Raw genomic sequence first — 16,559 nt, 5'->3', positions numbered from 1 at the left:
TTCATTTCTGTTGCTGAGATAAAATGTCCTGACAAAAATCAATACGGGCAAGGAAAGGGTTCACTTGGCTGACAACTGCGGGTTAGAGTCCAAACTAAGAGAGCCAAGGCAGGAACTCAGCTAACCAGTCCACATTACACCCACAGTCAAGGGCAAGAGAAACAGATACACCGTGACACCTGCTTGCTCATACCCACCTAGTTTTCATCACTCTTACACATTTCAGGGCCCAGCCTAGGGAATGGTGTTACTCATAGTGAGCTGGGTTTCCCAATATCACTTAACAATCAACACACACCCATAGGCCAACATGATCTAGACTTCAATTGAGTCTCTCTTCCCAGGTGATGTTAGGTTATGTCAAGTTAACAGTTAAAAAAACAACTAACCAGAACAACCCACTAGCCTCTGCCTTGCTTTGTGGTCTACCTCCTTGTCATTCATCAAGGAACCAATCATTCTTCTCCATCCTGCTCTGTGTTCCTCTTCCTAGTCTTGTTTCCCAACTTCTGATCTGTTTTGTGCCAAGTGCTAGAAAGGTCTGTGTGTCTGTACATACTCTCTGGCAGTGCTCAATCATACTACACGTGTGTGGCCATACACAGTTCTATCAGGGCCCTGGCTCGAACCCAGGAAAACAGAGCCCATCTCCAATGTTTAAAAAATAAAAATAAGCCTGAACATTGTTTTTCTTCTTCTTGTGTCACTGAAAATAGAGCTCTCACACAATGCCCAACTAATATGAAGAGGAAGAACGGGAAGAGAAATACTCTGAGGAAAATCGAGATGAGGAACACAGGGGAGACGTGCCAAACACTTGCAGTGGTACCTTCCTGATCCAGTCAGAACATCCACTGGACTCATTGTCTTGAAATGAAAGCCGAAGCATTTTGAGATGTGGATGTTTAGAAATTGGTACCCGTTCTGCAAAGTTAATAACAATGCTGAGGGTTCATTAATCTCCAGTCTGAAAAACCACATTTTCATGTTCTTCCTCTCCGATGATCATTCTGACAGTATATTTTTACATACATAATTGGTTATGGCTCAAATTAAAATAACTCTGACAATTATCAAGCAGGCTGAGGTTTTGAAGCTTGTGCTGGGATGGGAGATGGCAGCAGGGTACCTCAGGACCATGTGTGAGCTGATGATAACATTCAAGTCACTTCTTCTCGGGCTTTTAAAATACACATTTTTCATCTAGCAGCTGAAATGACTGTGTTCTGTTTAGATAATGGTCTCTCACTGAAAGGTTGATCTTAATAGAAGTTTTCTAATTAAAGCATAAATGTAGTACTTTAAGGATTAGGATTGTGTCTCCACAGCAACTGGGGTGTTCTCAAAAGCATCATAAGCCCTGTCCCCACTGCACAAATTGCAGGCTGCTTTTCAGCCTGCTATGACCTCTATTCTCCAGTACTCCTCACACACTAAAAAGTGGCAAGCAATCATGCCTGCACACAGCATGGTCTGTTTTTGTGGCATGCACTAAAGACCTTGATGTGATGAATCGTCACCTCCCTTAACCTCAAAGGTAACTGGCTATAAAATTGCTTTATGTCCCTAGTATTCCTAGCCCTCCCGTAAAAACACTAGCTGTAACTCAGTGTTGGCAATAGAGTATTACTAATAAAGCATTCAAAATGTACCTTCCAGTTTTGAATGGCATCTGAACTTGCTGATGGAATTAAAGTCTGGCGTTCAGTTGGATGTCCTTCTACCCGCATGAAAACTACACGCATTTCCCAACATCTCCTGGGCCCACGTTGATGCTCCAAAGGGGACGATGCTTCACATAATCCTCCAAAAACCTCTTCAAGGACATTCAAGAGCAAGATTTGGATAAAGCAGTTAGAAACAATTCTGGTTAATGGGAAAAAAAATCAGAGGCCGCTCTCAAAATGAAAATGTGTTGGGATTTTTCCAAAAGAAAGCAACTGAGAATTTGAGTCAAGCATGGCTGGCTGGTTCCCAAGCATGCACTACCACCAATGGCACAGCTTTAGCCTGGGCCTGACAGTTTGGGGTGAGGCAGGAGAGAAAATGGCACTTGGCTGCTTGCCTTTCAGGAAGTTTGAGATGGCTCGTTTCCTACTGCTCTTCACTAAAAGCAACTTTGTGTTCCCATCAAACTCCGCCTGCAGAGAGATGCGTCATTATCATTTCTTCCTTGGTTTGGAAGCAGCCCCATGTTTACTTTACTTTATTCAGTTTTATTTAATGTATTGATTTTGTGTGTGTTTATGTTCGCATGCGTGCACATGTGTGTGTGCACAGTGTGGAGGTCACAGGCCAACCTTGGGTGCCGTTCCTCCAGAGCTATCTACCTTGTTTTGAGAGGGTCCCTCAGGAGCACCTGGGCCTATCAGACTGAGCTGGCTGGCCAGAGATTCTCTGGGACTGCTCCTGTGTCCATTACCACCAGGGACTACAGATGGGGCCACGCGGCTAGCTCTTCCACATGACTTCTGGGAATGAGGCTATTGACTGGGTATCTCCTGGCTTTCTTTTTTTACCGTCAATAGATGAATTCAGAGATTAAACTTCCCCTTTTCATTCAGTCTCTCATATCCCAGCACCACAACCAACACTATTTTATAGCCTCTTTTCCGGGCTCCAGTCTTCCTTTTCCTTTTATTTATTGGTCTTGTGTTATTCCTGTGGTTTTATAAGTTATCTTCCTTTTAACTTTTTAAATAAGAAGTTTGTCCTTTTCCTCCGTGGTGGCCTTGTGAGACACTGTGGAACACTCCGTGGAATAGGCAGCCATGAACGGCTTGCCCACTGTCCCTCTGCAATGTGGCTGCATCACAGGAGCTCAGAGAGCCACGTGTCTCCTCTGCCTGGAAATGTGACCAACACTGTACCTGTGTCTCAGATTCTAGAGCTTTCTTTAGACTCACTTTGTTTCTTCAAAACTATATGGCATAAAAATGGGAGAAGATGAGCTATTTCACTGAATATTTTGTGTTCCTTCGTTAAATCAGTCATGGTCAGAGAGGACTTCATTCCAGGACTCATGGTAGGAGATGAACAGCAGACATCTGACAGAAAACTTCACAACTTCTAAAAATCTACATTTGTGTTCATTATCACACAGTTACTTCTTCCACTGCTTTTTGAGCACTTACTGTTGACCATGAATCTGAAAAATCCACATTTAATAGATCCTTTTTGTGTTTGCTATTAAGTCTTTAAGATTCTACAAGAAAGCTAAACACAGCCTAGATAATGATGTACACATGGATCCACCAGAACACATGATGTTCAACCCTTTCAAATGTGTACTCACGGGCCAAGATCCTCCTCTGTTTTTACTATTTTGTAGATTGGTCATCCAGGTGACCAGCTGACTGTCACTCAGCTGACTTTGATAGAAAGGCATTTGTCTGACCCTTCACAGTATGATGTCTTGTCTCTTGCTAGTGAGCATGTAAGCCAATAGCAATTTGCTTTACAGGGCACAGTTCCATTTTCAAACTTGCAATCAAAGATAAGAGTCATGATCCCATGGTGCTTTGTACCCGGGGTGTCTCTTATTTAAATACACATCTAACCAATAATCTTAGTGTGTTTCCTTTGGAAAAAAATTTCAGAAACATTTGCTTGTGCTGTTTACAGTAACAGTGTGATTGCTTCTGTCATATAATTTGATGGGGGATACATCCTGTACCTGACAGCATTTTCACATGATTCTTAATTATTCCAAAGTGCCATTCTACTATAAAGACTCCTAGAAGGGCCCAGGACAAGGGACAAGGGCCTCTGAACAACCATCATCTCTGGATGCACAGAAAGATCTCTCAACACTAGACCTTCCAGTGGAATTTTTTCCTTCGATTTCTCTACTTCACACACACATTTCATTTATGCTCTTCAGTGTGTAAGAAGTCACTGACAAGTCACTTGATGAATGATGGGCACAGAGTGAAAATGTTGCACTTCACCTGGAGTTGGTCACACCTCAGCAAGAAGCTGCACAATGAGATTGAACTCTGTGCCTTCCCTTCTCATCCTCTGCATCATTCCAGAGAGATCTACTCATACGAAAAGCAATGTCAATAATTTCTTTACATCTCATCTCTCTTAAGTGTGGTCCTTACATCCTCTGTCTGGGCAGCCATTGGAAATCACTGAGGAAACCCTTCAGAAGACACACAGTAGTCAAGTAGGAAGCTCTATCAGAAGTGAGGGATGTGGAGAGGAAGAATGGGGTCTGGCAGAGATGGGGTGAGCTGCACCTCGGTCACTTGCTTTGATCTATTTAAAAAGGTTCATCCCATGGCCAGGTGGAAACCTCTGCACAACCCACCATCTCTGGATGCACAGAAAGAGCTCTCAACATTTAAAGTTCCTATCCATGCAGACTCTTACACCATCCTACCTCCCAAGACATCTCTGTACGCTACTTTCACTCTGCGGCTGCACCGGCTTCCTCCCAATATTGCCCCCATTACTCCACCGACACTCAGTCTAACATCCAGTTGGCACAGTTCAAACACTACGCATCTCAACATTTCAGAGAACATTCACAAGGAATTCAGGCACAGTCCTGGGCTCTACTGCCGGTCTAATCAGAGCTCTACCCTATCTCATGGGTAGTACGATTCTAACATGAAAGCTCAGACAGCTAAATGAATAGATACAACTCCCAACTTCCACATTTCCAAGGTGTATGACATGGGAACCTACTTGCCTTCCCTGGGCTTCTCTTATTTAAAGCTGATAATGGAGGTAAAAGCAGAAACACATCACAAAAAGGACAAAATTAGCAGGTCAGTGCCTGAACAGCAACAAGTAGGCTGAGGAGATGGCTCAGTGAGGAAAACATGTAAAAAGCATGGTGGCAAAAGAACATGGAGACTGGTGGATACTGAGCACTCACAAGCTAGTCACATTAAAAAGGAAAACTCTTGATTCAGGGGAAGACTCTGTCTCATAAAATAAGGTGAAGATACCAGAGAAACCAAACTCTGACCTCCATATGCAAGCACAGGTGAGCATAGCTGCACACATATGTACATGTATGTGTATACACACACACACACACACACACACACACACACACACACACACACACGTGAAGAAAAGCATTTAGCATCTTACTGATGAACCTAAGTATTGGAAATATACTTCCTATTATTATCAGTATCTCTATATACATAACATACACACATGTGCATACACACAATGCTAGTAGAGGCAATTGATTCATGTTTCCATTTTCTTGTCTGAAAAAATGATATTTTGATTAAATCACTCAAAAATTTCTTCTAGCCCTAAAATACCAGGAATGTGAGCCTAGTACAACCCCTCTGTTTGTTTAACCTCTATGTATTTAATAGGAAGTTGTAAAGAGGAAGAATGGAATATCCTAACAGAAATGTACAGCTGATAAACACTTTCAGTAATGTAGCAGAATATAAGATTAACTCAAAGAAATCAGTAGTTCTCCTATATACAAATGATAAACAGACTGAGAAAAAATCAGAGAAACATCACCCTTTACAATAGCCACAAATAATATAAAATACCTTGGGGTAACTCTAACTAAGCAAGTGGAAGACCTGTATGACAAGAGCTTTAATTCTCTGAAGAAATTGATGAAGATGTCAAAAAGTGGACAGATCTCCCTCACTCATGGATAGGTAGGATTAACATAGTAAAAATGGAAGTCTTACCAAAAGCAATCTACAGATTCAATTCAATCCCCATCAAAATTCCAACACAATTCTGCATAGGCCTAGAAAGAACAATACTCAACTTCATATGGAAAAAAAAGATAGCTAAAACAATCCTGTACAATAAAGCAACCTCTGGAGTTATCATCATTCATGACCTCAAGCTCTACTGTAGAACTATAGTAATAAAAACATCTTGGCATTGGCATAAAAACCAAAATGTGGACCAATGGAATTAAATTGAAGACCCTGACATTAATCCACACACCCATGAACACCTGATTTTTTGACAAAGAAGCCAAAACTGTACAATGCAAAAAAGAAAATATCTTCAACAAATAGTGCTAGCATAACTGGATGTCAACATGTAGAAGATTGAAAATAGATCCATATCTGTCACCATGCACAAAACTCAAGTCCAAGTGGATCAAAGACCTCAACATAAATCCAGTTACACCGAACCTGATAGAAGAGAAAGTAGAAAGTAGTCTTGAATGTGTTGGTACAGGAGACTACTTCCTAAATATATCACCAGTAGCATAGACACTGAGAGCAATAATTAATAAATGGGACCTCCTGAAACTGAGAAGCTTCTGTAAGGCAAAGGGCATGGTGAATAAGACAAAACAACAGTCTACAGAATGGGAAAATATCTTTACCAACCCCACATCTGACAGAGAGGTGATCTCCAAAATATATAAAGAATTTAAGAAACAAGACATAGAAATACCAAACAATCAAATTAAAAGATGGGCTGCAAAGCTAAACAGAGTAATCTCAACAGAAGAATCTCAAATGGCCAAAAGACATTTAAGGAATTGCTCAATATCCTTAGCCATCAGGGAAATGCAAATCAAAATGACTCTGAGATACTATCTTACACCTGTCAGAACAGCTAAGATCAAAACCACTGAAAACAGCTTATGTTGGACAGGATGTGGAGCAAGGGGAACACTCCTCCACTGTTGGTGGATGTGGAGCAAGGGGAACCCTCCTCCACTGTTGGTGGATGTGGAGCAAGGGGAACACTCCTCCACTGTTGGTGGATGTGGAGCAAGGGGAACCCTCCTCCACTGTTGGTGGATGTGGAGCAAGGGGAACCCTCCTCCACTGTTGGTGGATGTGGAGCAAGGGGAACCCTCCTCCACTGTTGGTGGGAGTGTAAACTTGTCGAGTCCCTTTAGAAATCAGTATGGTAGTTTCTCAGAAAATTGGCAATCAGTCTACCTCAAACCCAGCTATACCACTCTTGGGCTGGACAAATGATAAGTTTATTAAGGTACACAATATTTTGGGGAACACAATATCACCACATTTCCTCTCTTTGTCTAAAATTAAAGAAAGCTTGTAACTAATACAAGAAAAGCTATCCATAAGTATATACAATACATACAGCCAAAAATTACATTAATGATGTCTAGTCCATTAACATTTGACAGATTCAGATAAAAACTCCATTATATATATTAACAATGTCCAGTAACATCTGATAAACTCAGACCAACAAATTTTCATTACTTATCTTATTTAAAACAAGTAATTCCTTTTTAAAAGTAGATTCCATAATCTCCCTTTTTATCTTATCATAACCATATTCTCTCTTTTTTTCTTTTCATAATAGATTCAGTAACCTACCTTTTGTCATTCTTATATCTTCTCCTTTTTCTTTTCAGTGTAGATTCAGTGATCTACCTATTTATCCTATTATTTCTTTATCATTTTTCTCAGAGTAGATTCAATGATCTATCTCATATGTATATTCTCTTTTCCTTTTTGCTTTCTAGTGGTGAAGATATCTTTAGGGAATCTTGAAAAGAAAAAAAAATAGGTTAATTGTCAAGTCCTGTATCATTTGTCCAATCTCTGCATAAAAGGAAAGTTCAGGGCTTGTTTCAAGTCCTTGTTCAAGTAGTCTGTCAGGCTGGATCATCTCAGCTAGCCATCTCAAAATTGTCCTAAGCAGTTTGTAGTCCAAAGCAGATCTTTCTGTGGAATGCTCAATCAAACCACAAGGACACATGCTCAACTATGTTCATAGCAGCATTATTTGTAATAGCCAGAACCTATAGTTGAAAACAATCTAGATTGCCCCTCAACACAAGAAGGGATAAATAAAATGTGGTACATATACACAATGGAGTACTACTCAGCAATGACATCATGAATTCACAGGCAAATGGATGGAAGTATAAAATATCATCCTGGGTGAGGTAACCCAGACTCAGAAGGACAAACATAGTATGTACTTACTCATAAGTGGATACTAGATGTAAAGCAAAGGATAACCAGACTGCCACCCACAGCTAGAGAGAAGTTAGCTAACAAGGAGGACCCTAGGAGGGATACATGGATCACCATGGGAAGGGGAAATAGAGGAGCTCTCCATGAGTAAACTGGGGCATGAGGCGGGCAATGGAGGGTAGGGGATGGGGGATGAAAACATGAGGGAAGGGGTGGTCCAGCTGGAGCAGGAACGGAGTGGGGGAGCAGTGAGGGAGATACCCTGATGGAGGGAGACATCATGGGAATAGGGAGAAACAGGGTGCTAGGAAGTTTCTGGGAATCCACAAGGATGACCCAACCTTAGACTACTATCAATAGTGGAGAGGATGCCTGAACTGGCTCACTTCAGTAATCAGATTGGTGAATACCATAACTGTCATCATAGAGCCTTTCTCCAGTAACTGATGAAAGCAGATGCAGAGATCCACAGCCAAGCACCAGGCCTAGCTCCAGGAGACCAGTTGAAGAGAGAGAAGAGGTATTCTGTGAGCAATGGTCATCAAGATCATGATGGGAAATCTACAGAGACAACCAAACCAAGCTAGTGAGAACTCATGAACTTTAGACCAACAGCTGTGGAGCCTCCATGGAACTGGACCAGGCCCTCTGCATAAGGGAGACAGTTGTAGAGCTTGAACTACTTAAGGGGCCCCCTGGAAGTAGGATCGGGATTCATCCCTGGTGCATGAGCAGGCTTTTTGGAGTCCACTTCCTGTGGGGGGATGCCTTGCAAAACCTTGATGCAGGGGGAGGGGCTTGGACCTGCCTCTACTGAATGTACCAGGCTCTGCTGACTCCCCATGGGAGGCCTTGCCTTGTTGGAGGAGGGAATGGGGGGTGGTTTCGGGAAGGAAGGTGGGAGGGGTGGGAGAAGGGAAGAGGGGGAATCTGTAATTGGTATGTAAAATGAATATAAGAAATTCCTTAATTTCAAAAAAAAAGAGTAAAATAGTTGGAAGAAAAAATATTTAACTAATATTTACTGAGAGTATGATATCTGCTGGATATAATAAATTGTAACGGTCTTTAAACATCTTAAGGAGTGAAGAAGAGAGGTAACACAGCTTCCACCTCGGGAGCAAAGGAAAACTGCGCCCAAAGCTGACCGATAGCAAGCAAGCAGCTATTTGGAGGGAGATCAACTGCTTGGACTTAAGAAACAAACTGTTGAAATCCAGGCCTGGTTTTCACTGCGATCCCAGCACTTAGACAAAAAGAGCAAGAATTTGAGTCAGCCTGGACAGCACAGCTAGACCCTGTCACCAAAACAATAAAATAAAGCAAGATAAAGCAATACAGCTGAATAACCCTTACATCCCAAATAAAAATAAAAATACTTTTTATAAAAATTCTTTTGTTAATATCAAAGTTCTAAAACTCACAAGAAGTTTAAAGACATCTTGCTCTATAAACACACAAACTACCTCAGAGTATCCAGGTATGTTAATTATCAACAGGAATTCACAGGCAGGGTGTCACTGAGCAGCAGAGTCTTGTCTCACACTCAAGAGGGCCTGGGTTCTTAGCTCCACCACAGCTTAAACAGCAAAAGCCCAAAATTGAGACAAGATGAAATGTTGGGTCTAGCCAAAACTTTATAAATCTACTGAGAACCATTGAAATGTGGATAAATAAAACCCTGGAATCAAAGAAAAACTAACATGTCTAGAAAATTAAGAGATGAGAAAATGAAGTATTATTCTGTGTTTGAAGACTTACTTATATTTTCTTATCCCAAGGAAATTGTAAAAATGTGTTATATAAATACAAGTTAATTGTGTTACTTTGAAAAAATAAATAAAAATGAGTGTGTTGGAGTAAGTTATCTCCAAGGAAACCTCTACTTTCAAAACCATGTAAATTTATCATTTGGTAGGGAAAGAATAAAAGAATGAAATAAGACATTTCAACAACAGAAAAAGAAAATTTTCCCATAAAAGGCAAATTTGAAAAGCTCTATTAAAGACTGTCTATCAAGGCCACCAAGAGAATCTGAGGTCATGTGACTTCCTGTCCTTGACATGGAAGAGAAAGTTTTTTTACACCTAAGTTCATAAAACAAGTCTCTAAGATGTTGCAGGGTGTGTGCGTGTGCGTGTGCGTGTGCGTGCGTGCGTGCGTGCGTGCGTGCGTGCGTGTGTGTGTGTGTGTGTGTGCCCTTGGAAGCCAGAAGCTAGAGTTTCCAGTTACAGGCTGTTGTGAGCCACTCTGTATGGGTGTTGGGAGCTGAACTGGGGTCCTCTGCAGGGGCAGTAAGTCTCCTTAAGCCCCGAGCCATCTCTCCAGCCTATAGAAACCATCAGCATCTGTCTCTCCACTCTCCATGCTGACTACCTCAGTGACATTCCCAAGGAGCCCTTAACCCATGCTTATTTTATGCTCTTGCCCTCATGTACAACAGCAATTAGACAGTTGTTGAGTTTAGGACATTGTGACAGTGAGTATCATCAGTTTACAGGGATTTAGAATAAGCATGGAAATACACCTCTGGGTGGGTCTGTGAGAGTATTTCCAGATGGGTTAACTGACCTACTCTGAATATGGTAGCACTCTCCATGACCTGGAGTCGAGACTGATTTAAAAGGAGAAAAGAGGATGTAGCTGTTGGTAGAGTGCTTGCTTAGAATGCTGAGAGCCCTGGATTCAACCCCAGCACAAGCTGCCTGAGCACCACATACACCAGGCAGGATGACACAGAATCCCAAGTTGAAAGTCATCGTCTCTTGTACAGAGTGTGTGGCCAATCTGCATCACTTGAGGCTTGGTTTCAGAAAAGATGGTGACTTTCCAGTTCAGACACAAGCTCCAGACACCAGCTGCCTTGCATTTTGCCACCATACCTTCCCTGCCATGGTGTAGTGGTCCCTCCAACTGTGCGCCCATAAATCCTTCTTCCTTTACATTGCTTTGGTTGGGCATTTTTCCACAGTAACACATAAATTTTGCATTGCAGACACACATAAGCTTATTTTCTACATGGGGCAAATATAGAAATAATTCAGTAAGATTTTGTAAACATGTAGACGGGCCTCAGTACAATAGATTTCTGGAGATGGGAGATTCAATTCTGGTACCAACACCAGGATCATTCACTCACAGAAAAAAGTTATTAAAATCTACTTCATGCCTCTGGTTATTGGAGTTTTCGATCTCTTGAAATTTGGGAGCAGGGAAAGGCAGGGAGTAAATACATAATAATAAATTGCTGCAGTTTGTGAGTGAAGGAGAGGATGACAGGACAGCATCCAGTGAGGGCTGTAAAGGGACCACAAAGCACAGTGGCTGGAGAGTGGTGAGCTCAGCTCAGGCCGCAGCTATGGGCCAGAAGAGTGTCATACCCCTCAGTTAAAGGGGTAAGATCTTCCTTGAAATGCATATCATGTGACACATTTCAAAGGCCAGTCTTAAGAACTTGTGTTTTTAAACTACACAACAGGAAAAATGAAAAGAAAGCATCCACAATCAACAAGGACTACATAGTAAGACCCATCTAAACACCTGAAGAGCCTGGAGTCAGTGGACTGCGTTAGCCCGGAGGGGCTAGAGTCCTCCTCCCTGTTTGCCTAGAAGGGGGTTAGGCTACTGGGAGATGGACTGACTACTTTCCCAGTGGCTCTGCAAAGCTCTGATGTCGAACTAGCCTGTAACTGGAAGAAGTCAGGGTAGGCAATGGCTATCCTCTGGGCTAGCCGTTCTTAAGCACGCTTTGTTCTCTGTCTCTGGCAGAACTCTCAATTTTCTCAGGGTCCCTTAAAGATGCCATCACCCTCAGACAACAGGAGAAGTTTTAAGAACACAATACCCAAATTCCCAAGAGGTGGGGTGGGTGGTTTTTGGTCATTTGGTGGGTCATGAATGTTTGTCTTGTTTAGGGGGTTGGTTACAAGTTATAACCATTGGTTATGGTCAGAGAAAAAACTAAGCAAAGGAGATCAAATTGAAGGATCTTGTTCTGGAAAAAAGAGGATATAGGAATAATAGGATAAAAGGGTAGATTATCGAATCTACTTTTAAACTAAAAATGTAACTACTATTCTCAAATATTTCACATTGGTATGGATTTTTAAATATCGATACAAGTTTGAGGTAATTTTTGTTATACTGTATTATATGTTTCTAATCTTGTTTAAGGTATTACACCTATGTAGCTCATTTAACAAATATAATGTAAATTTCTAGTCCTTGAAGGCTATTATTAGAAACTATTTAGCATAATTAAGAAATGCAGGTTAGTAGTCACCTGTTACAATCAAACTTGTCAGGTAAGGTATGTTTTCAAGGTCAAATAGAGATATCTTAGATAAACAGGTGATCTTCAAACACTTTAGAGACCTATAGAATAGGCATTTAAGATGTTTTAATAACAGAAGGCTTTTCATAACAGTGAGACATGTCTGCTCCTGGCAGCACCAATCTACTTCAGAGAGGATGATGGACATCAAAGAACCTCCATATGGAGTTTGCTTTCTATGTGGCAAAGCTAGCCATTTGGGCAAGAAACTGCCCTTGCCTCAACTGCTGGCAGTATGCTGTCCAATTGGACAAGCAGGACACAAAAGAAGGTGACTGATGAACTTTGTTAAGACAAGGTAGGAGAGTCCTTCAAAATTTCCTGCTTCACATGAAAGTCTGTCAGATATTCTAGGCCTATAGGCTGAGGATGGATGCCCCAACATTGCAGAGGAACACTGGGTGACTGTCCAGTCAGACAGCTGTCTCTGTCATTTCTGTAGTTTTGGAAACTTTTGTTCTATACTCCCTGCTTACTCAGATAATATTATATCCTTCTCAGGTCTGTGATGGGGTTTAAGACTAGAGAGTTATAGTTTTCCTTGTTACCAAATTCAGAAAAGACACTTGCATAAGAAATATAAAGTTTATAAGGTTGAGAAACATAAAAGCTTAAGTTGTTTATTTAAGATGTGTTTTATTGGTAAAGAATAACTAGATAAACACTTCAAGATACCATGACCGAGGCAACATCCAGAGGAGAGTTTACTGGGGCTACAGTTTCTGAGGTTAGAGGGCATGACCACCAAAGCAAGGAGCCTGCAAAAGGCTGGAGCAGTAGTTGAGAGTTTACACACTTATTCAAAAGTGTGTGTGCGTGTGTGTGCATGTGCATGTGCGTGTGCGTGTGCGTGTGCGTGTGCGTGTGCGTGTGCGTGTGTGTGTGTGTGTGTGTGTGTGTGTGTGTGTGTGTGCATGAGAGAGGGAGAGCTAACTGGAAATGGTGTGGGCTTTTGAAACCTCAAAGCCCATCCCCAGTGACACCTCTTCCAACAAGGACTTACCTCTTAATCCTTCCAAAACAGTTTCACCAACTGGGGACCAAGCATTCAAATACATGAGCCTATGGGGGCCATTCTCATACAAACCACCACATTACATGCACCAAATTGATAAGATAAAGAAGAACCCTATGAGATGGTATAAAACATTCACACACAGCAGATGTAAAAGGAGGTTAATATCTAACACAAATAGCAAGATTAGAAAATTCAATCGTAAAAATTGAAACAGACCAATTCAAAGGTAAGCAAATGACTAAGCACAAAAAATTTTAAACATATATAAATGACCAATGGGATGTGAAAAGGCGTCCAATATCACCAAGTATCAATAGCATCTAAAAAAATCCATGTAGATGCAGAGCCACCAGAGGCAGGGAGGGACACAGGAATTGAGAGATGCTGTTCAAATGACCGAGAGGTTAGTGATGTAAGATTAACAGTTTCTACAGTGCTGATGTAAAGCACACTGACCACAGATAACAATACTGTAAGGTGCATATGAGATTCAGATGGAGAATCTCTCTGAAAGGTCTTCTTGGCTTACTTAACAAGCTTGGGAGGCTGAGGCAGGAGGATTACAAGTTCAAGGATAACCCAGGCTACATAATAAGGTCCTGCTTCTAAAATAAAGTCACATAAAAGGACATATTTTATCGGAAGAAAAGTATATACAGAAGGAACAGTGGTAATCTGGTAGTCACAGAAAGAGATGTTTAAAATTTTCATTTATTCATTGTGTGTGTGTGTGTGTGTGTGTGTGTGTGTGTGTGTGTGTGTGTGTGTGTGCACTCAGGCACACACACATGTTACAGTGCTTGTGTGGAGGCCAGAAGATTTGTGGGAATCTGTTCTCTCCTTCTACTATGCAGGTTCTGGCACAGAAATTGGGTCGTCAGGCATGGTCATCAGTGTCTTTACCCAGGAAGCTACCTTTTTTAGTATTGCTCCATGTAGTCACTGGCAGAAGCTCATTTTATGTGCTTAAAAGAATGCAAAGTCAAATTTCTAGTCAAGATGAGAGGTCAATCAGTCGTCATCTGCTAAGTGGGAGGATGCCGTGTGCAGCAGGAGGATGAGAACAGGAGTTAAGATGTTAAAAAGTTATGAGTGACTACCTACCAGGGTCCCTTCCTGAAAACCTGTGGTTCCAATTCATTCAATTATTTAGCAAATATTTTTAAGCTTTTAAAACTAGCATACAAAATAATGGCTTTCATTATGAGACTTGCACACATTCTTTCTGTTTGACGACTCCCTCCGACCCCATCCCTGTCCACCCCTCCCCTCAGCAACACTCCCTTTCCCACATCACAGATATTCTATTATCCTCTTTCCTCATCCCTCACCTTCCCCTAAAGATTTCTTTTTGTTCAAATAAAAGCAAGTTATACGTTTAATGCTAACATTTCCTAGCCTGTATATCTACTCTTAATTAAGCTTCAAAAGTACTCTTCTCCAACATAACAATTTTATTAATTATTTGTGAATTTCGTACAATGCACCCCATCACACTCGCTTCCCATTCCTCCCAGGTCCGCTCTCCCACCCTCATGCCCCGCCTGCAAACAACCCCACCAAGTCCAGCTTCTGTTGCCCATGTCCTCACTGGAGCGAGCGTGGTCAAACTGCCAGTGACCAGCCTCTCAAAGAAAACCGAGTCCCTCCTTCCTGACTCCACCCCACACACACCAGAAGCGTCAACTGTGAAGAGCTAGATTTCAGCATCTTTATCACAGTTTCTCTTTTTGGGTGGCGGGAAAAGGTTGTCACAGAAGCCTTCGATGTCTCATTCTAAGTTATGAGTCTGCAGTCATCGATAGCACTGCAGAAGGAGCCTCCTTGTCCATAGCAGCCAGTAGCAGTATGGATCATGGGCTTCTACATGGTTTCTGGCAGCATCTCAGATGGCGGACATCAACCTGGTCCCTGGTGGCAGTACAGATCGCAGACATCAACAATATTTTTGATTCTATGGGACCATGAAAGCTTTTTATTCACTCCATGTGTCTCCAGATAAAGGGACTGAGGTCAGACATGCTTAAAGGAAGAAAGCTCACATTATCTAAGCCATGTTCCTTAAGTCCGTGAGTATGTGACTTTTTCACAAAATGAATTCTGTCTAGTTATAAACATGGATTACTTTCAGCATGAGAGATTAGAGGGAGCTCTGAAATACTCTCTGTCTTTCAAATGACAGAACTATGCACAGTACACTGAAAGTCAAATTTGTACTCTTAGCAAATATAATCAAATCAGGCTTAACTCACATTTTGCATATGTAAAAACACATTTTACATATTCAAATGACACGCAGGAGCTTGTAGCCATTGCCAAGTAGCTCTTTTGCAGTCTCCCTCTCCCTGCTCATAGGACAGCAGGAATAGTTTTCAATATCTTTGCAATTCACTGAACACATTTAGTCGTTTGTCAAACGGACAAATGTGGCCAATATAAACATGTTTTAGAAAGCATTTCTCACTGAGGCGGAGAGTGATGAGCTATTTAGTAGCCCATTATCCCTCTGTTTTCATCACACACGTCACTCCACTGTCTCCCTGCTCTTAGGTGTGCTCACGTCATGCAGTTCTGGGTACTGAACTAGGAGTAGAAATGATAGTCACCATTACTAGATCCTGTCCATGAAACTCTCTCAGCTACATATCAATGCACATGTGTTCTTAGAAACCACCTCCTACACATGGCTGGCTGATGGATGTCAAGATGCTTGGGTAACTACATGGATCCCAGATTCCATGAACTTGATTTTCTCCACCTCCAGCACACATGCATACCAAGGGGCCCACACTGCTGTTGTAGTGGCCAGAAATAAACCCTGGAAATTCTCATGTTTGCTTGGTACATATAGTGAACTGTCAAAAAATATATGGTGTTTGTGGCCAAGTAGAAAATCACAAAGAATTAAGTTCAGAGACTAGGAAGATGGAGGTTCTGAGTATCAACATACTTGATGTTCTAGTTAGGGTTCCTATTGCTGTGATGAAACATCATACCCAAAAGCAAGTTGGGGAGAAAAGGATTTCTTTGGCTTATACTTCCACATCATAGTTCATCACTGAAGGAGGTCAGGACAGGAACTCAAACAGGACTGAAACCTGGAGCAGGGGCTGATGCAGATGCCATGGACAGGTGCTGCTGACTGGCTTGCTCATCATGGCTTGCTCAGCCTGCTTTCTTATAGAACCCAGGACCACCAGCCAGGGATGGTACCACCCATAATGGGCTGGGCCCTCCCCTAATCACTAATTAGGAAAATACCCTACAGTCAGACATTATGGAG

At 41.7% G+C, this 16,559-nt stretch overlaps 1 protein-coding gene across 9 annotated transcripts in view; it reads right to left on the bottom strand.

The window, feature by feature from the left end:
- Slc44a5 (solute carrier family 44 member 5) overlaps positions 1-16,559 on the bottom strand; it is a 290,304-nt gene that overhangs the window by 173,063 nt on the left and 100,682 nt on the right. For 4 of the 9 annotated variants that reach the window (XM_076575270.1, XM_076575275.1, XM_076575271.1 and 1 more), the window contains one exon: positions 7,320-7,491. The exons of the other annotated variants lie outside the window; for them this stretch is intronic. In XM_076575270.1, the coding sequence (XP_076431385.1) occupies positions 7,320-7,329 (10 nt within the window). In that variant the 5' untranslated portion in view covers positions 7,330-7,491. The remainder of the gene's footprint in view (positions 1-7,319; positions 7,492-16,559) is intronic. 9 annotated transcript variants of the gene reach the window in all.

The sequence above is a fragment of the Peromyscus maniculatus genome, chromosome 6 (genome assembly GCF_049852395.1).
Source record: "Peromyscus maniculatus bairdii isolate BWxNUB_F1_BW_parent chromosome 6, HU_Pman_BW_mat_3.1, whole genome shotgun sequence".
NCBI classification, from domain to species: Eukaryota; Metazoa; Chordata; class Mammalia; order Rodentia; family Cricetidae; genus Peromyscus; species Peromyscus maniculatus.
The sequence above is the reverse complement of the archived record's forward strand: the minus strand, read 5'-3'. Positions and strand labels throughout refer to the sequence as shown.